Source organism: Drosophila montana, unplaced genomic scaffold, assembly GCF_035044405.1.
Source record: "Drosophila montana isolate Dmon_TW-CO22-7 unplaced genomic scaffold, ASM3504440v1 contig_402_1, whole genome shotgun sequence".
Classification (NCBI taxonomy): domain Eukaryota; kingdom Metazoa; phylum Arthropoda; class Insecta; order Diptera; family Drosophilidae; genus Drosophila; species Drosophila montana.
This window is the reverse complement of record NW_026998739.1, coordinates 601,381-623,599: the sequence shown is the minus strand read 5'-3', so window position 1 is coordinate 623,599 and position 22,219 is coordinate 601,381. Positions and strand designations below refer to the sequence as shown.

The 22,219-nt window shown below is 36.0% G+C and overlaps 2 protein-coding genes across 3 annotated transcripts in view; one reads left to right on the top strand and one right to left on the bottom strand.

Annotated features, from left to right (window-relative positions):
* The window catches only part of Mondo (mondo), a 45,067-nt gene extending 38,955 nt beyond the window's left edge, over positions 1-6,112 (bottom strand). Inside the window, exons 1-2 of the mRNA XM_064697791.1 lie at positions 4,891-6,112; positions 1,436-1,542 (exon numbers count right to left, since the gene is read on the bottom strand). Coding sequence (XP_064553861.1) covers positions 1,436-1,542; positions 4,891-5,480 — 697 coding nt within the window. The 5' untranslated portion in view covers positions 5,481-6,112. The remainder of the gene's footprint in view (positions 1-1,435; positions 1,543-4,890) is intronic.
* A 1,300-nt stretch (positions 6,113-7,412) lies between these two features.
* On the top strand, positions 7,413-20,642 carry crc (bZIP transcription factor crc). Of its 2 annotated transcripts, XM_064697565.1 has the most exons (5): positions 7,413-7,576; positions 8,600-8,869; positions 8,928-9,038; positions 19,136-19,389; positions 19,454-20,642. In XM_064697565.1, the coding sequence occupies exons 2-5, from the start codon at positions 8,722-8,724 to the stop codon at positions 20,081-20,083; spliced, it is 1,143 nt and encodes a 380-aa protein (XP_064553635.1). In that variant the 5' UTR covers positions 7,413-7,576; positions 8,600-8,721; the 3' UTR covers positions 20,084-20,642. The 2 variants fall into 2 exon arrangements, with proteins under 2 accessions (XP_064553635.1, XP_064553636.1); XM_064697566.1 differs by lacking the exons at positions 7,413-7,576; positions 8,600-8,869; positions 8,928-9,038 and adding an exon at positions 13,591-13,737.
* Positions 20,643-22,219: the final 1,577 nt, after the last annotated feature.

The window sequence follows — 22,219 nt, the reverse complement described above, 5'->3', positions numbered from 1 at the left end:
GAGCGCGTCGTGTTGCCAGACGCTTGACAACGGCCAGTGCAGAGTATAAACGCGTCTGCTATGGCAACTACAACTACAACTGCGATTTTGAGAGACTGCCAAAAAACAAAATAACCAAAAAAAAAAAAAGTAATAATAATAATTAGAAACCAGTTGAAAAACTACAAGCAAATGCGACTCATCTCCGATAGAGCGTAATCAAGAGCGTTTGTGTCTGTGCTTTGAAAGCTTTTTTCCAGCTTTTAGCTTTTTTTTTTTTTTTCTCAGCTCCCGAATTGTGTTTGCTATTAGCTTAGCACGTGTAGCATTTCGCGCTCAAGGAAATACTCATTAAACATTTGTTTTTTCTTTTTTCATTTTCTAAATGATTTGTAATTTATTTACGCCCCTGACACGTGCCGGGCGGCTTCAATGCCGACACGGGTGGAAAATTTTAATTTAGATTTGGTTCAGCTCTATTTAAAAATTGAATCAATTTGGGTATAGAATTTAATGATTTGTTAAATTATAATCACAACATTTTTCAGTTCATGCAAAACTTAATTCTCGTTTCACTTCTGTCAAATAAGAGAAAGAAAGGAAGAGCTACTGTTTCCGGGCTGCTCCAGATTTAAGCCCCTTGGGTTGTAGTTATCTAGTCCTAATCAAAAGCTATGTGAAAAGTTTGTTTAACAGTTTTTATAACGCTGTCATAAATATTGTCGTCATTAACTATGTAACTATCAAGGTCTTTGATAAATGAATCGGAATTTAACCAAATATTTTCTTCATTATGAAAATCATACAGCTTTTCTAAGAGTTCAGCCTGACTTTCAATTGTTTTTTTAATGGTAGCTTTAGAAGTCTATCTAATGACCAGCAAGGTTATACAAAGTATTTTAAAATTAGCAATTGAAGAATTTCTCGTTTTTATGCATAATATGCAATAATGGACAGTCAACGTTTTTCCAAAGTAATATTCAATGAAAATACAGTCCGGTTTAAAAACGGGAGCTAATCAAATACGTTTCTGGACCCCCATTGGATTCCCTTGACCTAGATATACATATATTTTAAGAAAATTCATATATTTTATCTTTCTACTTGTGATTTAAAGAACATTTATAAATGTAAATAAGAATAAGAATAACTTTGACAGTCAAAGCTAATTAACAGATTCGATTGGATGACTCCAAATAATTATAAATTATCTGCAAGTACAGTATAATTCTCTTGTGCTGACAGCGACTTCTGTCCGCTTAAGAGAAGTATTCGCCTAGCCAGATTTATTAACTATGCATGTACACAGAAATGGTTTAAGAGAAAATCTTCAGCCAAGATAGGAGTTGGTCTAACAGAAGTGTCCGTTAGCAGAGTGTTCACTGTTATTTCTTTTTTTTATTATGGTGTTACTTTAAACATTATTGTTTTTTTTAGTTCTATAATTTCTACTCACATTGCATATGCCAACATCGCCAGATGACATTGTTAAGACGTATTTTATCCTTCCAGCGCAATCGCACGCCTTTAAAGTGATTCCATTTGGGCGATGTGAGCTTTTGACTAAAAGAGAAAGAATTATTGAATATATAAAACTATAGTATATATACTAAATATATGTAGTTTACAATAATAGAATGCATAATTTGTTTATAAATAATATAAGGTATAGAAATGGACAGATTGCGGGCTATAAATAGCTTGCCCCATAACCCGCCTGGGCGACAATCTCAAAATAAAATCTGAGTAATTTTTTTATTTTTCCCTCTTCTTCTTCTTCTATATTTTGTGCGCAGCTGAAAATGAAAATGTCAACTATCGATTAGTTTCCATTAGAGGAAAAACAGTTGTAAATCTGCGCGGCTATCAAAACTAATATCCAACCATTGACAGGAACATGGCAATTGGGGGAAAGAGGAAGGTTGTCAAAAACAATTACTCTGATTAATCAAAATACGTACTATATCAATTTCAATATCTATATCTATATCAATATCAATGCATATAGTACATAATAAACAATGCTTAACTAATCAATACGCGGACGACACACGACCTGTTGTTATCGTTGACTCACACTAACAAATAGTTATATGGCAAAAACAAATTGCATAACAAGCTACTCGAAGCGCTGGCATCAACAGTTGGCTGCATTCATGGAACCACTCGGAATACCAAGCGCCACAAACGCACCGCCACATTCCTGAACACCTACTAATTAAGTTGACGTTGTGTTTAATTTCCTGTTATAGTACAACAAATTGGCACTAATCCAGTTTAGTTTCCTTTTCTAAATTATTTGTTTTCGCAGGGGAATACCCCAAATAGAAGGCAGCCGTCATCATTGACTATTAAGCAAATAGGTATACGTTTTTGTTCTATTATGCATTTCGATTTGTAGCTGGGTTAAGCCATAGAGAAGTCATTTCAAAACTAAAATATATGTTATTAAAAACATTTCAAATTTAATATAAATACTCTCTTGTTATACAGAGAAACACTTGGTAAATAAAAACAAAACAGAATGTATTGTTAGTTTTGGTCTGCCGAATTTTAAATACCCTTTCAAGCATTCATACAACTTGAGATTTATTTCTATACTTAGCCAGACAACCAAGATAAATAATAAACTGATCTGGTTGTCAGGAATATATGTAAATACCTTAATGGTATCTTAGCTAACTTCTTCATTTCGTTACATTATCAAAATACCCCTGCAGGGGTATACAAATTAATATCGATTTGTTTACGCCCAAAAAACCCATTCGTGTGTACAACTCCCACATGCAACAACTGAACAGTTAATCCACGTGGGTTCGCGCCCACGGCGCATATTATCTAAAAGCAACCCCACGGCGAGGTGGGCAGAAAACTGAATGGGAGACCTGCAAAAATGCCTCTGGCTGATAAGAGAATGCAAACATAAATAAAGCCCAACGTCTATCTAACTCTCAAACTGATAAGGCCTGGTCATAAAATACGAGTATGCTAAACCCCACACCGACAAGCAGACTGTAAAAAAAAACTGCGCGACACGACGTCAAAAATAGATCGGTACGAAAAAAAGCACAAAATACGCAACATACGATCTTCGATGACTTAAAACTGAATGAACCCAAAACTTTGAACTCTAGCACTATGGTAGATATGGCGGGGTAAGGACGAGAAGCGGGCCAAAAAAAAAAAAGTTTGTACGTGCCCAATATGAATTAGAGATGCGTTATAAAGTCCACATATACTCATACATATATTGTTACCTGTGTACAAACATAAGAACAGGGCATGTGCGATAAGTATACTCTTACGTAGGCTTTTACCATTTTATCGTTCATTGTGATCATTAAAATAACATAAAGTGGAAAATATATTGTAATAAAGTTGTCATTACAAATGTTAATGCTGACCCACCCACAGGGTGGATTTTAAAGATTTCAACGGCAAGAATATTGATACATTTTAAACTAAATACGGAATATGCAATAACAAAGTAAACATATTTAAGTACCGTGTAAAGCCGGGTAGCATCAACGAGCCTTCTGCTCGCAACCAAAAGCAAATACGCCATTATAAACAAACTTGCTGACTTTGTCAAAAGTTGGAGCAAAAAATAAAAATAATAATAACAAAACAAATGAAAACAAAGCGTAAATCTCGGGCTACGTGCCTTACAGGAACCTAAGCAAATATTATATCAAATTTTGATGTTTCCATAGTTCTGTAAGCATTTTTATTGGTCCATATATGTATTAAAATTGTAATTTGAGTAAACAATTTGTACAATACACATTTTCAAAGAACAAAATTCTATTCATAGCACACCTGGGTTTACCGAAATTGGCAAATAAGCTTTATCTAGGCATTGTTGACTTTGAGTTCCGATGTCTGGCGGTTCATATGAATAAGTAGATAAAATTCGGATAGACCAATTCACCTGCTGACACTGATTAAGAATACTGGAATATATGCCCTAAGATCGTAGATGTCTACATTGGTCGATCGTAATACAATATAATGCTTAGTTTCAATATATTTCCCAACTTTTTCAAACGTTGAAAATTTTTTCATTAAGCGGACAAAAAACCTACTAACAGAAATTGTATGAAAATTGGAACTAAACAATGAAATGGCAGTCACAAGTCGAAAATTGCCAAATTTTAGAAATTTTAAATATAGTAACTAATGTTTTTTTTTGTGAATTAAAACAAATTTAAAAAATCTCAGCTGAGTTTGAACAAACGACCTCTCTCTTGTTAGTTCAACGCTTAGTCCTCTAAACTATGCCCATCTAAATTGTTATTTTCATCTTTTTTAAACATAAATATACCACAATTTTGACCCATTTCTCAGTCAGGCGAGCTATCTTTTTTAAAATTATAGAGACTCTCATTAGAAAAATATTTTGTTCAATTTAAATAAATAAATATTGGAAAAAGTGTAGTTTTGAATGTTTTGCTGTGTTTTTGTTATTTCTTCGAGCGGAAAAATCTTTAAGCACGACTAAAGCCTGAGACTTTTGCTGTTTGCAAGAGAAAGCTTTTACCATACATATGTTCATTGGTCCCCATAAACATGGTTATTATATTTACAGAGTATGTAAAAGTCGTTGATTATGTGTTCAGAAATGCTGCAGTTCCAGTTTGCATTGCATTGATATTTCATATTTTTGATTTCTGATTTTCTCATTTATTTATTTTTTTTTTGTTCGCCTGCATTTGCGAACGTTTGCAGAAATAGAAGACGTAGCAGAAAACAAAGACAGCGATTAAAGCGAAGTTGCGCCCAGGTAACCCGAGCGGCGACGTCGCCGCCAGCGTCGCCGCGACATGTGCGGACAAGTCTTTTCGGCCAGACCCAGATTAATGGGCGACTATTATCACGCGCGTGACGCGTGGCTTTCCCGTTTGGACTCACCTGTAGGCCAGGTTCATGCACTTGAAGAGCTTGGTCAGTGACGTCTCGATCTCCAGGTGGGAGGTGATTATGCCCATGCTGTTTTCATCGCACTCGCGATCCAGATCCATGCGCGGAAAATGCGCTACAGTCTGTGGCACATAGAGCTGGACATCGCGGCAGGTGTTGGTCGCCTCGCCGGCTTTATCGAGGCTCGGATCCTCCGGGTCCAACATCTTGACCTCGCCATCGTCCTCGAGATCATCCTGCGCCTCCTCCGCCTCAAAGTGTGAGACCATAAACTGGCCCGAGTGTATGGACTCGCGTTCGGCTTTGGTTGCGGCCAACATTGCGGCGGCAGCGGCCAGCTCTGCTGCAGTGCTGCCCGCAGCGCTGCCAATGTACTGCAGCGGGGACAGTGAATGGGGCAGCGAGTGCAGCTGCGGCTGGGAGTGGGGATGCGAATGGGAGAGCTGATACTGTAGATTCTGTAGATGCTGCGGTGGTAGGGGCTGCTGATGATGTTGTTGTTGTTGTTGCTGTTGTTGCTGTTGTTGGTGTGGAAACATGTTGTTTGTGCGTTGATAGATTTCGTATTTGTTCAACATCATTTTTTATTGTTGCGTTTGCTTGTTTGTTTGTTTTTTTGTTATTTTTTTATTTACTTTGTAGTGTGACCAGGTGCAAATATTTTGGTTTGAGCTTCAGATTTTTAGCTCGTGTTTATGCTTGTCATTATGCGATTGAAACAATTTTTGAGCTCTGCCAAATGTTAATTAATTAGTTTGGCACGTTTCTGGCATTTTTTAGTATTAATATCTATTAATATTTGTATATTTATTATTGTTAACGCATTTGAATATTTCTTATTTCTATAAAAGCTTAACAATTTAATTATTTAACTTTGAAAATCTTTAATTAACACTTTGGTTTATTTACGACAACTTTTTTGCTCCTGTTTTGTATTGTTGTTTCGTCAATTTGCACTTTTATTTATGTACTGTTTGCATTTTCTACTATTTTGTTGATATTTATTAATTAACAAATTTTCTTAATTGTATCAACATTTATTACGTTTTCTTTTTATTTTTCAACACTTTTTGTTTAGCGCCTATGCACTTGTTGCGTTTGTTATTGTTGTTTGCTTTACAGCTCGTTCTTCTTTTCTAATGGCGAACACGCCCCGATTTTAACGCGTCACAATTCACACACAAACGCCTTCACACACTTGCAAACTAACACACATGCAGTTGTATAGAGCGCAACTATTAGAAATGCGACGTCAGTTGATTGGCGCTGATAATGAAAAACTTGTGTGAATATTTTGCTCGTTTGCTTCTTATGGCACGCGGCGGCACAGCCGTTGATGACTTTTCAATTTCACAAACGGTACTGATCGGCGGCTCGCAGAAACTCAAGAACTCAGGCTGAACGAACAAAACCTGTGCGATTGCGTTTATTATTGCCCAGCACACACAATCAAAACATAAAACAGCTGACGCCAGCAGCTTGCGCTCTCTATTACTCTTCCGCTCTCGCTCTTTCTAGCGGTTGACTTACTATTGCTCTCTCGCACACACGCGCCTTATCAGCATAGGAATCTGGCGCTAAATGTGACTGCCTGGGCAAGCAAGAAGAAGCAACAACATTCGGCTGCGACGATGGCGTAGGCTGCGCCTGCACATATTTACTTACACATACTCGTATCGATATACGTACGCTAAGCATAACAAAAACAATTGCCACCGAGTCCCGTTTTATGTTCCACCCAATTGGCCACAACCAATATGCGAATTTAAAGCGCAGTCTTCCATTTACGTCACAACTTGCTTTTGCTGACCACTGGGTTTGCCCTTTTTTCTTGCCTGCGTGCACTTTTGACCTCTGCTTTAATCCATTTGTAGTTACATCGTGCACACACACACACATGAGCTGTGCGTTGGGGGCGCGTCTCCAATTGCCAAGCAGGCGTTCAGTTTACATATAGCGAATATACGAGTTTAACGCGCAAGCGTGTGTTTTCACGTAATTTAATTGTAATTTAAGCACTCATATTAATTAATTTGCTTTTGCGACTACACAACACTAAAATTGACTAAAAAATACCTAACTGCGTGAGCGTCAGATGTACGCTAGCAGCAAGACAAAACCTGACAGGCATAACGAAATTTACTCAACGAAAGTAGTCAGTGGTAGCGTTAACAGTATGTTAACAAATAGCAGTGCTGGTAAAACTAAAAAAAATAAAAAATTACCTTATTTTATACAATTTTGGTTTTGAGAGTACAATTGAAAAAAATCCTTGAGACAACATATGCAAGCCCAAAAAGATACAATTTCGACTTGTTGGATATACTTCTGTTATAAACATTTGATTCTATCAGCTTCTATTATTCGTGATAATGATATAAAATAAGTTATTTGATTTGTTTTTCAGTTCACGAAACTGTTTACGAAATTTGCGCAAATGAGTCACTGTTACTGACTAACATCCGTTCATTGGAACCATAGAGTCCAAGTAGTTCCGAAACACTGAACACCAGTTCAGTATCGTTCCAAATGAAACGCAAAAAGGTCCAAATATTTTCGCTCGTGTATTTTGCATTTATATGGAAATAAAAATGGCTTTATAGTTTGCGCGCAAACAAAACACAAGCACGAACAGTGCCCCAACACACAAAGTTATGAAAATGTTAACAAAAAAGATGTAAGTACCAATATTGAACAAGTGCTAAAAATGCAAGAGTGCAACAATTTCGCAATGGCGCACACATACACGCTGACAGCCACACACGGACTTGTATATAAACAGTTATAGGTGCGAGTGTGTTTGTTGCTTGTTTTGTCGATTCATGGTAACGTGGCAGAATTGTTTACCAATGGCTTGTGGCATGCAACAGCCAGGCAGTCCAGACAGCGGAATCTTTGAAATTGGCTGATGCAATCGACTGGTCAGTTGCGTAAACTTAAGCGACATTTGATTCTTCACCTTGCCACATGCTACAGCACGTGCAGCGGCTCGTGAATCATCTTATTTACCTAGCTCACTCACTCAATTTACCGCTGCGCTACTCTTGCGCTCTATGCATAAGCATGCGATTTTGACGTCGACTGCGCTGCCCGTGCACATAGCAGGCAGCTATTTGTTGATAAGAGAAATGTTTTTTTATGGCTATGCGAACTAGAGCTGGGTTCGCGTCGTGTTATCTATCATTAACACGACGTGTTCGTATTAAATACGAATTGGTTCAGCAATTAAAGAATCGCATAAAATTCAATTAGAAAAGAGTTCTAAGAATAAAAATGAAAACTAATAGAATATTTAGAAAATATAAATTAGTATTTCTTAACGTGGGATACGGCAAATCATCAGAGTTTGTTCAATAATTCCCAAAAAATTAAAGCTGATCGTGCCAGGCACTCTCCCATCTCTAGTTTGCACCCTTTGGCTCAACTTCAAGCCTTATGCAAATTTTAATAGAATCAAAAAAAAAAAAAAAAGTTTAGCCCTTGACATGTGGTTGGACATGGTCTTAAGGGCTTATCAGCTGTTGACGTCGTCTGAACAGGCAACTTGTTTTGTTTATGTCTAGCTGCAGTTTCGAATGAGTTGTTCAATTTGTTTATCAATTCAAGCGCGCCATACAGTGCAGGTCAGCCAAATAGTGCCGAGTAATTTATATTAATCAAACATTTGTCTATTTTGCTTTTTTGCTTCTCCCAATTGCAGTGCCACCATGGCGTCCTCACAACAACAACAACCAGCGTTCATCACATTCTACGAAACGTCTTCAATATATTCACCATATATCACATCAAGTTTAGATTCCGATTTCGCCTTTGACTTCACATATGACAATGGAGAGTTTAGATTTGCCCCAAGAGTTGTTCTGGGATCCGAAGCTGGAGCCAGCCTCGCCGCCTTCGGCAGTGACCAGCGAGCTCTTTTCGCTTGACGACCCAACAACTACTTTTCTCTATGACGATAACTTTGCAAACGGTCAGTGAATAAAATACAATCGAATTTGATTTATATTATATCTTTTCGATCTTTGTAGGTATTACGCTCTTGAGCGTCGACGAGGCGGACATTTTGCAGAAGGCTGCAACTATGGGATTGCTGAGCGACGAGGATTTCGTTGTCGAATTTTCGGATCTCAAGGATGAAGGCAAGTTAACAAAGTTTGGCTCAGAGCCTAGCTAGGATATTAGATAAACAAGTCAACAGGGTTAGACGAGAGCTTAACTAAGATATGAAAAATATATATATATATTTAATTTGGGTTAGCTAGAGTCTAGACTACTCTTATCTTGAAGACTAATTTAAGTCCGTCCCAATATTTTTTAATAGATTAAGTAAATTGTCATATAAAAACGATGCTAAGTAATTAGATTTTCGCAATGTAATTAATTAATTAATTGTGATATTGAAAGTGCTTATGGTTCGAAAATCGATATTAACTTTAGTTTACTTATAGTCGAGTTTTCAAAACTAATATTTTAGCTGGCTGACCCAAGGTTAATATTAGTTATTTCTTTTAATAATTTACAAACAAATCACAATCGAATTGACCAAATTAAAAGCTGAACCCCCTTTAAAGTCGTTTAAAAATTAAACTCGTTGGGAATTACAACGCGTCCAGCAGCACGTCTAAAATGTTTGTGTGCTTTTACTCAGTTTTTAATGGCCAACTTGTTAGATGGCATAAAAGTCTTGTAAACAGAAAAAAAAAAACGATCCAAACTAATAATAAATAAGAAGTATCTTTGCAGTGTTGTTGAGTTACACTTAATGTTTTTCTAAGTAAAAACAAGTATACAATGGTCTTTGTCCGGCAATAATTCAATCAAATAATACACGTGCAAAAAAAGTCGACGCTATTTATTTGAAACGTTCTCCATTAACTGGAGCTTAATTAGGCTGCGATAGCAGCATGATTATCGCTTTTGCCAAAGATATTTCTTAGAAAAAAACAACACTTGATAAGTTATATCTTGCTGATAATTTGTGAACATTCGAACAATACATATTTTTTTAATCATTATTTTCTTGCCAATCAATCATATAATTTTTTAAGACACCCAAAATTAATTTGATTATTATTCTGCAATTTAATATGATTCAATATTATATATGAGGGGAGATTACAAATAAACGATTTTGTTCGTTATATTTGTATTGCATTTTTTCTATAAAACTAAAAATTATAATTGTTTCAATAATTGAATAGAAAAACATTTTGTTTTGTTTCGTTAGTCTCCAGATATGTTTACAATTAAGAGCCTCATATATATATATGGATTTTATTTCATATACCAAAACCCAAAACAAACATTTTATAACGCAGTTGAACTTTGAACGTCTGAAAAATGTAGACAAATAATGTTCGAGCTGAGCTTGTTTTGTTGTGGTCTGAATACGAAGTACCCTTAAACGATCTCTTAAAACCTGTTTCTGGGTCTTAAAACTGAATCACGCTAATATTTCTTTTAACTGTTCGACATTTGTTTGTTTTTAGGAAGTCGGACAGTATTTTAAAGAAACTGCAATATTCGATATCGAATATATTATATATATTATATATATATTATATATTATTGACAAGAAAAGGCAAAAATGTTTTTTGTTTGAATTTATTTTTTTTGAATCAAAGTTATGTGGTTCGAATGAACACGAGTGTGAAATCACTTTTGGGCTTTGTCAAAAACTGAGAGATTGTTAGATATTGTTTAGTTTGTATTTTAGAGATTTGAAGGCGCTCTTAAGTCAAACAACCGAGTTTCTTTTCTCAGGCCCGCTCATTACAAGTTTTTCAAGAACTCGAAAAAATACAGATTTGTAGCAATTTAGTTGAAGGTCGGCACGCTTGAAAAATGTAAACCAGAAATTGATATTGATTTGAAACCGCTTTTAATACCCTGTACAAAATGCAGTAGAGCTTCTTGCAGGTTCAAGGACTTATCAGCTGACAGATCAATGAACCAGTTGATCTTTATTTGTGATGGAAATTTTTTTGTGATTTGGCATAAATTAAAATTTATTTTTTTTTCGAACTTCAACAGGAAATTTAAGTTTATAATTTCTTTGTTTTAAATTTAAACTTTTCGCTCTGCTGGTGGACGTGCCCCCCATTTTCGTCTGAAATTTTTTGGGGCTTGGTCTGCCTTTATGACAGGCTCTTTAGACTAAATTCCGCCTTAATCTCCGAGGAAACAGAAAGACAGAGACTAAGAGAGAGATCGAAGGAGAAAGAGATAGACGAGGGAGAGAGCGATCTCTATATAGGGCGCTGTCATTGAACTCTGCCGCTGACTTTTATAATGCTGTTCATTTTCTTCTTCAGCCTTGTCACATGCTCAACTTATCGTGAGAGGAAGTATATAGTATTATAGAAATGTTATTGTTATTATTAAAGATCAGTTTCTTTCAAATGGATAACCTGCTTGAGCTAGCCAAACAGGCCACTTCTATCTCTTCGAATCGCATTCTGGGTTGAGTCTTGAGTCAAGTTCATTGAACGTCACCTTGTTTCCACTGGGGTCTCGAGTCGTCTGGCCGATTTTATTTGTCATAAATATGTCGTCAAAATGTGGAGCTTAAATTTTGGATGCCTATCACTGCTATGGGGGGATTTGGGTTTGCGGTTGTGCACCGAGACCTGTCGGCTGGCCGCACTTACGTATATTCATAAAAAACATTATTGATAATGTGCATCAAAGCACATATTCAATATATGGATTGAAGCGCTGTTCAGAGTTCGAAGCACAGTGGGTAAATATTTTAAAACTTCCAGAAAGCGTGCTTTCCAAAAAGTAAACTTGGTTTTCTTGTGTCTACTGGAAATTTAAGCTACATTATCATGCTAATTTCCCATAACCTACTGCAAGTGTATCTATACGTTTACTAATTGACACTCTAGGAATGTAAAGAAAGTCAATTTTAACTAGAAAAACAATTTATTTAAAAAAAAAAACCCCCTTAAATTTAGATAGTTCTCAAAAATTGGAAAGATGATGGATTTTGGTGAAACAAAAAGCGATACGTCGACTTCAGTCGGAAAAAACGTGAAATCTATAATGAAAGATTCGTAATTTATGCTCGAAACAATCAAATATTATTTGTTAAGGCTTAAGTTTTACAGATTTATAATTTGTCTGTATTGTTGTACATTATATTTTCGAATATAGCTCATATTATATTCACAGTGAGTTTGGTTTTCTGACCCACTGTGCAAGAGTTGTTGATTTGTAAGCTTCGCGCATTCGGGTTTTTGTGCTCGGCAGCTGATCGAGAGACGGCGCCGGAGATTGATCTTATTGCAGGGCTGTTGTCTCCCACAGACACACACACACACACGCGCCCACTCTCTCCCGTTCTCTCTCTCTCTCTCTTTGTATATTGATGACTTGGCCAGGGCAAAAACCGTGCGCGCTTCGCGCACAGTGCTCAGTACAAATCGTTACTCTGACGCGTGCGCTCGGCTTAAAACACGGCTTTTGGTTTCAGTTACGAAAATAACGAAAACAACAACAACAACAACTGGGAAACAAAGAAACTGCCTTCAAGCAAAAAAAGAAGCAAGGCAAAAACAGACAGCAAAACAAAATTAAATAAAATAAAATAAAAACAACAAAAAAGCGCACGTCTTGGCGTTTTGAAACGCGCAAAACAAAAAGCGTAACGGAAAAAACCGTGGAATTTGCTCGAAATCGAAATCGAATTGGAAATATTTTTATTTGAGCAGCGTTCAGCTGGCTCTCAAACTGTAAAAGTAGCCGAGACTCTCAAACTGTGCGTGCGAACCTGTGCCACACACACACGAAATTCGCAACGACGGCGCCAAACAATACGAAACGCGTGCGTCTGAGGTGCTCCACACAAAAGCCAACTATATGTAGCTGATCAACGTGCAACACACCTCTCTCTCTCCCCCTCTCTATCACTGTCGCTCTCGCTCCCTCTGTGCGCGTACCAACTGCGTCAGCGGCACGCGCTGTCTCTGTTAAGGCCATACGTAAGCTGGGGCAACGGTTGCAACATTTCGGCCAGCATTCGTTTGTGTGCGCAAAGGACTTTGTGAGCATGATACCACACTGTGGATACCGTTACATGTGGAACCGTGAAATTGTGATCAATTCGCAAAAGTTGGTGAAGCGACGCTAAACGGCCCAAGGGGAAAAAACAACAAGCAAGCGCCCCACAAGCAGCCCAACAAAAAAAATACAAATAAAAAAGATAAAAAAAACCTGCACTGCCGCTGCCACGCCTTTGAAGTATTTGCGGCAGCAGTTGACCAGAAATAAAAGCCCATATCCCTATTATAATCCCCTCCCCTCCAGTAGCCCTTAACTCCTGCACACATTTACCAAGTGTTTCACAGCGTGAGTGTGTGTACGTGTGTGTGAGCGTGTGTATCCGCCCCACACCTTTCGCTTGTTATTAACTTGGCCCATTCGTTTGCTTTGAGCCAAACTTTGTTTTTGATACCCGTTCAAAATTCGCTGTGATTTTTTTCTCTCACTTTTATTAATTTTTATTCAGCAGGTTTCTTTTGCCTGTCAAATTCTCTAATAATTTTTAAAAATATATTTTTTAAAACGCGCATCTCGTTAATTTAGCAATTAGTTGAAACGTTTTGTTTTTAGTTTAGTTCTCGTCGTAGTTTTTTTGTAGATTTTTCTTTACGCTTTCAGCGTTTATCTACACTTAATAATTAGTTATATATAGTTTTTTATATTACTCCAAACCTCTCTTTACTGCCTTTTGTTTTGCCACATTTTTTCACTGCAATTCGATATCATCTTTCTGAATCTGAGTCGCTGCTGCCGCAATAATGAGCAGTTATATATTTATGCAACAAGCCTATGGTAAGTATATCTATCTATAGCTATAGCTATATAAGCCTAATCATATTTTATTTACATCTCGCATTCTGTTATGTTTATGTCAGCGAGACCTTCAAAACTTGACTATGATGTTTTATATATCTATGTAGGCGAGATCTTTGCTTAAAGTAGATTCGACGTATCTGATAGCTAGATTGCCTTTATAACTGATATTGAATTTGTTTACGATTAAACCAGAGCATAAAATCATTATTAATATATTTAAATATTTAATATTAAGCTTACATTATGTTTATATATTACAATCAGAACTTTAAAGTAGATCTCTGGGTCATTTCTTTATGAGTTCCAACTCGATTCGAATACCAAGCTAGTTTGTATTCTAATTTTAGATCTCAATAGATTTCGTACATAAATAAGACACAATTTAGAATATCTTATTTAAATGAGAGGAAGCGTTGTCGTAAATTTAAATGAGTTTATAGGGAGGCCTAAATATATATTTTTGTATCCAAAGCTCACTAAAAAACATTATTTTCATAAGCGTCAGTTCGAAGAACTAATCCAAATACTGCATTAAACAATAAGAAACGCCAACTTGAATAGGATCTTGGAAGTGAAATGGGAACTAGTTGTAGCGAACTAAGGCTATCCGATTTTTAGTTGGGAACTACGAATTTGAGTACTAATACAATAGATTCTTCAGACACAGACTTTAGACTTTAACTGAATTAAATTCTCATTATGGCAAGCGCTAACATGAAAAACAAAACTTAAGTTTACCGTATTTGTATTAAGAGATAGTAAGGATATCTTTGGCACGGACATCTGAGAACTGAGAAGCTCGTCAATGCGGAGTTTGATGAAAATATCTTACAAAACGGAATATTTTTCCAAGCAGCTACTTTTCAACCGATCGTTCCAATGGTAGCTAAATGATATAGTGGTCCGATCTGGCCAGTTCGATTATATATGTACTGTCTGTAACAGAATGAAGGGTATATGCAAAGATTAAAGGCGGTAGCTTTAAAACTGAGAGACTAGTTTGCATAGAAATAGACAGGACTGACGGACATCTAGAATATATATAGATTATCAAATCGGAGATGTTTCCTTCTTTGAAAAAATCTACCCCCTACAAGGGTATAAAAACGAATATTACGAACTGATTGTAGATCAGTATATAAAATACTTCTAAATAAATATAATCTACTCATGATTAAGGTCTACAATGGAACAATACATTTTATGTTTATTCATAAACAACATTTTAGAAAGTTTTTCGAGAAGCATACCCGATGAGAATTTATAACAATTTCCACAAAGATCATGTGCATTCCTTTGTGCTTGTGCTATCAAATCTCTAGTAAGACAATATATTAATGAATATAAGACACACACAGCTCTCTGTTATGAATTAATGGCAAATAATTATCAATCATTGCTTATTTAAATAATTTCAGACTTGAGCTGATAGACTTTATATGCGCTGGGTTGAGTCTATTTAGTTTGTTTAAATATATAAACGTGTTTTTATGAATATCACAAATATCTCTAGGTAAATTTCCTAAAATATGCTTTTACTGTCTGATCAAACAAAACGCAACCATCTTTTTATATCTTTCGCTTAACTGTGTTTTTGTTTTGTTTTGTTGCACAGTCTGGACGGTTAGCAAAGATGACTTTCCGGTCAGGCGGGTTTATCATATACATATATATATATGTATATATGCACTGGCTCTTCTCTTTATTATTGTTTATTGTTTTCCATTTCCAGAGATTGCCTCGCTTTCAGTTGAGTATTTATAGATTTCATTTGCATTTTATGTTTTCTACACAATGCCCAACGGACGCGCCCTTACCAAATATTAAGAAAAAGGCTTTTTTATATATATGCCTATTTAAAATTTGTAAAAGCCTAGCCAGTAAATAAGATGTCCCGCAGTTTTATGGACTTTCTGTGACCTTGACCTAATAACCTACTTACGGCAGACGCTACAAAAAGGAAAACACAGGAAAATCAACAAAAATTAGATAGTTAAAACTTAGCTATAAACTTGTTTACATTTACATTTCCTAGAGTAAAACCCATTAATTTATGGGAAATTTCAGGCTTTTGTCTACTCAAAAGTCTTCTTGACAAACTGCTTAGCTTTAAAGCCAATATTTTCATATATTTATATTTGTATATATGTATATATATTTATATATGTATATGTTTATGCATGAACGTATGGGTTTCCAACGCCAAGGTTGTTTTTAATCATGCCCCATTTATAGTTAATATATTACTTTTCAAATATATATACACAGCGATAGTGCGAATTGGCATTGCTTTTTTTTAATTATTTGCTATTCGCAATGGCAACTTTGTTTGCTTTAATCTCTGATTTGTGTGTGTCCAATGTCTGAGCTTTCAGAGCTGAGCTCTCTCGACTGCAACTGCAAATTGCGTAGTTTGCAGACCAAATGTAGGACACGATTTCAACTAACTACACAATATACATATATATTTATATATATATATATGTATATGTATATATTACACACATATTTCTGTTGTAACAAAATGCGTAGAACATTTAAACACATAAATTTCTATTATAATTCTGAGTATTTAAACTATATTTTTAAAGTGCGTAGAATATTGATTTGCTTTATCATTATTATAATTCTTGGTATGAGATCTAGTTAGAAAATATTGATCTAGTAAATAGCACAAACTTATAGCTAAACATATACATTAGCCCGGGAACCCGTAATATATCACTCGGACTATAGTTTTGTTACGATTTTTTTAAACGCAATGGAAGTAGGACAATTATATCATGTATATAGTTCCCACTTTTGAACTAAAAAAAAAAACAGTTATATCCTATTGTCTCTGTCATTCGCACATTCCATTAGTGAATATATCATAATTCGTTTTTGGAAAATAAAATAAAGCTGTTTTGGACTCTTCTATTCGATAGTGATATAGCAGAAGTAGCTTGATTCTTGGCAGACTTTGTATTATATCAAAATGATTTAACAACTAACTTTATTCACGCAAAACCGTACATATTTGTTTTCCTAGAAGAATATATGTTAAATGTTTAAGGGAATGCCCTTATACTAATGCATATTTGTCTATCATATTTTTATTAATAATATAGAATAGGTGGAATATAGGTACCAGACTCCATTCTAATGTGCAAAAAATAATAAAAAATATGCTCTATGTTTCATATATGATTTTTTTGATGCGTGTTCTTATACTTTTATTATTTATCCTATTTTTTAAACAAAATCAAATTATTCAAACTGGTTTTTGAACGTTTTAACTTCCTAGTGCGGTATCCATATTTTAAAAGGTTTTATTATTATTAATGTAGGGCTGCTCGAAAAGTTCTATTGTGCCCCCCACTGAGCCTAAGTGTCTATTTAACATTACCTTGGGCTCTTTTGTATGCTGAATATTTATTGAAGAAATACGTGAACAGGTCATTAAACCACAAATTGACAACTGGATACACAAGTCTCTAGCCAAACGATCTACTGACTAACAAATCAATCTACGATCTAGTATCATGAAGGTATTTCGCCCACAATAAGCTGACATTCAGTTCATTTGCAAGGGCCGATCTACATAAACGTTCCATTAGCAACAAAGTAGCAAAGGTAGTTTAACTTTCCATTGCTATTTATATATTCAGCTTTGATTAGATTTTCGATTATAAGTATATTCTGGAGTCTTGCATACAAATATTTCAATCGGTAAATCTGGGCACGCCCTATATATGAAGTAGGTGCAGTGAGTAAAAGATTGTGTTGTTAATTGAAAACTAGATTTTTATGTAAATAGTTTTCAATGCAACTCGCAGTCAACAGTTGGCACTTGCTCTGTTTATCGCACGAGATTTATGTGCGGAACAAGTTATGCTAATCAATATCGAGTGTCTATGGAGAATGCGACCCAGCCCAAGGTGCCAACGGCGGGTGTTCCGCAGGTGGGCAGGCGAAGGTCATTTCAGATCGCTCTCTTCCACTCGGACTGCCCAGAGTTCTATATGCATATATATGGATCTCTTTATGGACTGACTGCACTTGGCAACTGTATCGGGGACCAGGGTGCCAGCTGATGATAACCTCTGACGGTCGATGCCGCTGCTCAATTGAAATGAAACTCGACAGCGACAAGACAAATAATCAAATCGTTGAGTTGCTGCCAGCGAACTAATTTCAATATTTGTCGTCTCTCTTCAAGTGAGAATCAATAAATGAATTGGAAACAACAACCAGAGCTGAAAATATGCCACAATCAATATGCAAATATTTACGAGACGTCGCTCCACATGGTCCAGCCGAGGCGTCCTTCACGTCTAATGGAAATAAGTTTGAATTGAGCATAGCAGAAGACGAAGAAGAAGCACAAGAACGACAACACGAGTTCTGATATTACGACGTAGTTCTCATTTGTACAGACCACAGACAGCAGATATTGATAGCTGTATCGTATTGATCAAGGGAATGGCTACGAAGTCTTTTCAAATATTAAGACTTTTTGGTTAAATTAACAAACCAATATACATATATCCCAGTCGATAAGGTTAGCATCAAGTATTTAATAAAATATTAGAAAATTTATAAGTAATTAGTAGCAGTAAATATAGGGCAGCGACTGATTGCGAATTGAGTCGCTGCGAATTAGAAATTTGTTGTATTCAATGCCCTATATTTCAAGAAACAAAAATTTTATTTTTCGAGAATTTTCGCTATTGATTTTCTGTAATATATATATACAAATTGATTGATCTCTATCAAAATTACCTGTGATGTATAATAAGAGACATATGTATATAAAGATCTTGCAAATTGTAAATTTCTGCGTAAAAAGAGCCTCTTATTTCCGATTGGACTTTAGAATATAATATATTTATATATATATATGAATATATTTAAGACCCAAGTACAAGTACAAATTTGAATTCGAAAATGAAAGTTGAACCTCTAGATCACAGCTGTATATAATTAATGTTATTTCGAATAACAATAAAATTCATACTTTTAATTTGTAAATTTCCATCTGTTTTAGCTAAGTTTTCCTGTTGGAAGTAAACAAAAACCTGTAGCATAAAATCATAATCACAGCATTAAATAATAATTTAAAGTATTAAAAAAACTATGGACATTATGTGGATGAATTATTAAAATTACCAGTTCTTAGAAGAGTGGTATTTGTGTTGGATTTTTCAGAGTTCGAAGCTAAACGAATCATTCATTGAAAATAGCTTTAAAGTTATTTACGATAATATCTTTTTAAACAGAAAGCAGCTCCTTCTTGAATATATTAGTGATAATAATAATAACAATTACTTGAACTAAAAATAATATAGTCAATAAATTAATAATCATATACTTTTTTGCGTTTAATTTTCAGAGTGCCTTCTAGACCAAAAGGCGCTGCATTACATCGACTATGAAACGACAGGCTTCCCACAGCACGTCGATGTGGTGTCGCAGGATATGCTGCCCATTACCAAAGTGCAGGTGACTGCAAATGCCGCTGATTTCCAACATGGCGAGTCGTCTTTGATATTACAACAACTGACGCCGCCTCAATCGCCGCCACATTTCGATGCCCATCAACAGCAGCAGCAGCAGCCGGAGCTGGTCAAGCAGGAGCCGAAAGTGGTTAGTAAACAAATGATATATCTATAGTTTGCAACAAGCCCAATAACACATCTTTTATCCACAGCTGGCATATGCCACGGAAGCTACAACAGGAACAGGTGCTGCTGGTGCGCCCTACGGCTTCAACAACTGGGTGCCGGACAATGAAATCACACGCGAAACCCAATTAGTTGATGACATTGTCAACATGCGCGCCCAAGAGCTGCAGCTGCCCATCAACTGGGAGCAGTACAACGATGACTGCGAATCTCAGGCATCATCATCCCTGGGCAGCAGCAGCAGCAGCAGCAGTAGCAGCAACGGTGACATCAGCGCCGCTGACAGCAGCATTGCGGATGCGGACGAGGATTGGATGCCCGAGAGCAGCAGCAGCTCGCCCGCACACACCATCGGCGAGGAGCAGCAGTCGACATTATCTGCCAGCAGCAGCAGCAGTTCATCTAAGGCCAAAAAGCGAACGCGCACCTATGGACGCGGCGTGGAGGATCGCAAGATAAGAAAAAAAGAGCAGAACAAAAATGCGGCCACACGCTATCGCCAGAAGAAGAAAATGGAAATGGAGCATGTGCTGGGCGAGGAGCAGGAACTGATGCAGGCGAACGAGGCACTGCGTCGCACACTCTCCGAGCGACAGCACGAGTCGCGCTATTTGCGCCAGCTCATACGCGAGTTCTACAGGGAGCGCAAGCAATAGAAACTGTTGCCTCAAGTTCAAAATCATGTTTTCCCCCACACTTAATTTTAATGCTTTTTGCAAAGTTATCGTTATCGTTATTGTCACGTTGTAAATCCCCAGATCCTACCCCGCCCCCACATATAAGATAAACAATATCCCAACTTCACACACTTACCCCCTGCATTCGGCGACAAATGCAAAACCAACATGCCCACAGCTTTAGCTGCCCGTCCTGGCCAGCATTTTGGCACTTATGACAAGTCGCCTCGCAGCGGCTTCGAAACTTTAAGCCAGTGCTGGCCTAGGACAATCCAACAACACAGATTGCCGCACAGGCCAATGTGCCACAATAATTGGCACTCGAATTCAAAGATTTAAAAAAACTTTATCGAAAACCTTATTTGTTCTTAATCACATCATGTTTATAAAACCCTGTGCGGCGGCCGCTAGCTGTGATCATATTTTTTGTTCTTTTTTTTTGCATTTGTTGCCAGAATGCTCTTGACAACTTTGAAATCATTCATTTTATTTTTTAACAATAAACGTTATACAGCATATTATGAGTAATAAACTAAAATGGGTTTTCGAAAAAAAAAAAAACAAAAACTGATTACTTTTTATAATTTTCGGCCACAGAATGGTTTGCACTTGTATTTGAATTTATGCGAATTATGAATGTAATCCTGTGTAACAAATGAAAAGCCACATTATATACGACTAATTGTACCCTGAACTCGAGATGGGCGCAGCTGGCCCAATAGGTTTTATAAAGTTTAGATTTGTTTCAGAGCGAGGAAATCTTTATGATTTAATCTATATATCTATATATAGTTTTATATTTCGTGTGATTAACTTGTGCAGAGAATTAAAACACATAAGGCCCCAAGGTATTAAAGTCCCTTTAGTTATCAGGCTTAAAGATTAAAATGTCTGCTTAATGACTTATTTTAATACCTTTTAGAAATAAAAATTGTCCCGAATAGACAAACAGACGGCTTGTTTAAACAATCACAATTATAATAATTCAAATTTATACAAAATAAATATTTTGCTCTGATTATTTATAAAAAGGTAGAAAATCAGGTGAATGAAGGTGAATCTACTTACATGCATTTATATATAACCCACACATTCTTTGTATTCCTTTGTACGGTTCCTTGGAAATGTATTTGTAAATAGATATTAAGCATTCCATGATTTTAAGACACAGCTCCTGGAATATAAGAAAAAAGTACAAGTCTATGTAGATTTTTGTGGCATATAAAAGTTCAGGCACAATAATTAGTAGTAGGTAAGCAATAAGAAGAAGAACTTTGCCAGATTAATTTTCAATTCACTTTTCAATTTAAAAAATTACATTTTCTTAAAATTTCTAATTGAAATTTCTTAAAAAGAAAAAAACACTCAACTCCACCTGAAAACATGCAAGAACAACACATACTTTAAAATGAGCTTAATGAGTTGCCTACTCAAGGCATAATTAAAATACCCTGTAATGACAATGACTTGAGTTATGAACAACATAAAGATTTCTTTGAGGGGGATATGTGTTCAAAAATGCTGCTGCTAGACATGAAGCTAATTTTTGCTAATATTTTGCTGTATTGAGTGGGACTTTAGCCAAGAGTTTTATATTAGAGTTCAAGACAATGCGTAAGACAATTAATTGAATATTTATAAAAATGTTCTGGGCCCTAGGCAAAAAAGTATTTTAAGATATTAGAATTTGTTAGATGTTATATTTTGCTTCTTCGGTTTATAATAACTTAATTTGGAGAATAGTTATTTGTACAAAGGGGACTCAAAAAAAGGGCTTTAATCAACGAAGCGTTCTTATTTGCGAGCGACTGTTGTATTCCATTTTTAATTTTTAAAGGGTATCCTTGTTGTCGACTTGGTCAGTATAAGTGCTTGTCTTTAGCTTATAGTTTTAAAAAAAAAAGTTAGCTTAATCAATTTATAGTCAACAACATTTTCAAGCAGCACAATACGCTGCCCTTCCACTACAGCAAGCCCCCCTTCAAGCCGGCTAACCGATGAAGCACATGTGACGTAGGGAAAACGTCGGCATAATCGGATTATGATTATGTCTATGCGGAAATTATAAGCTACGAGCGCTGTTCCATAGACAATCTACCATTTGGCGACGTCGCC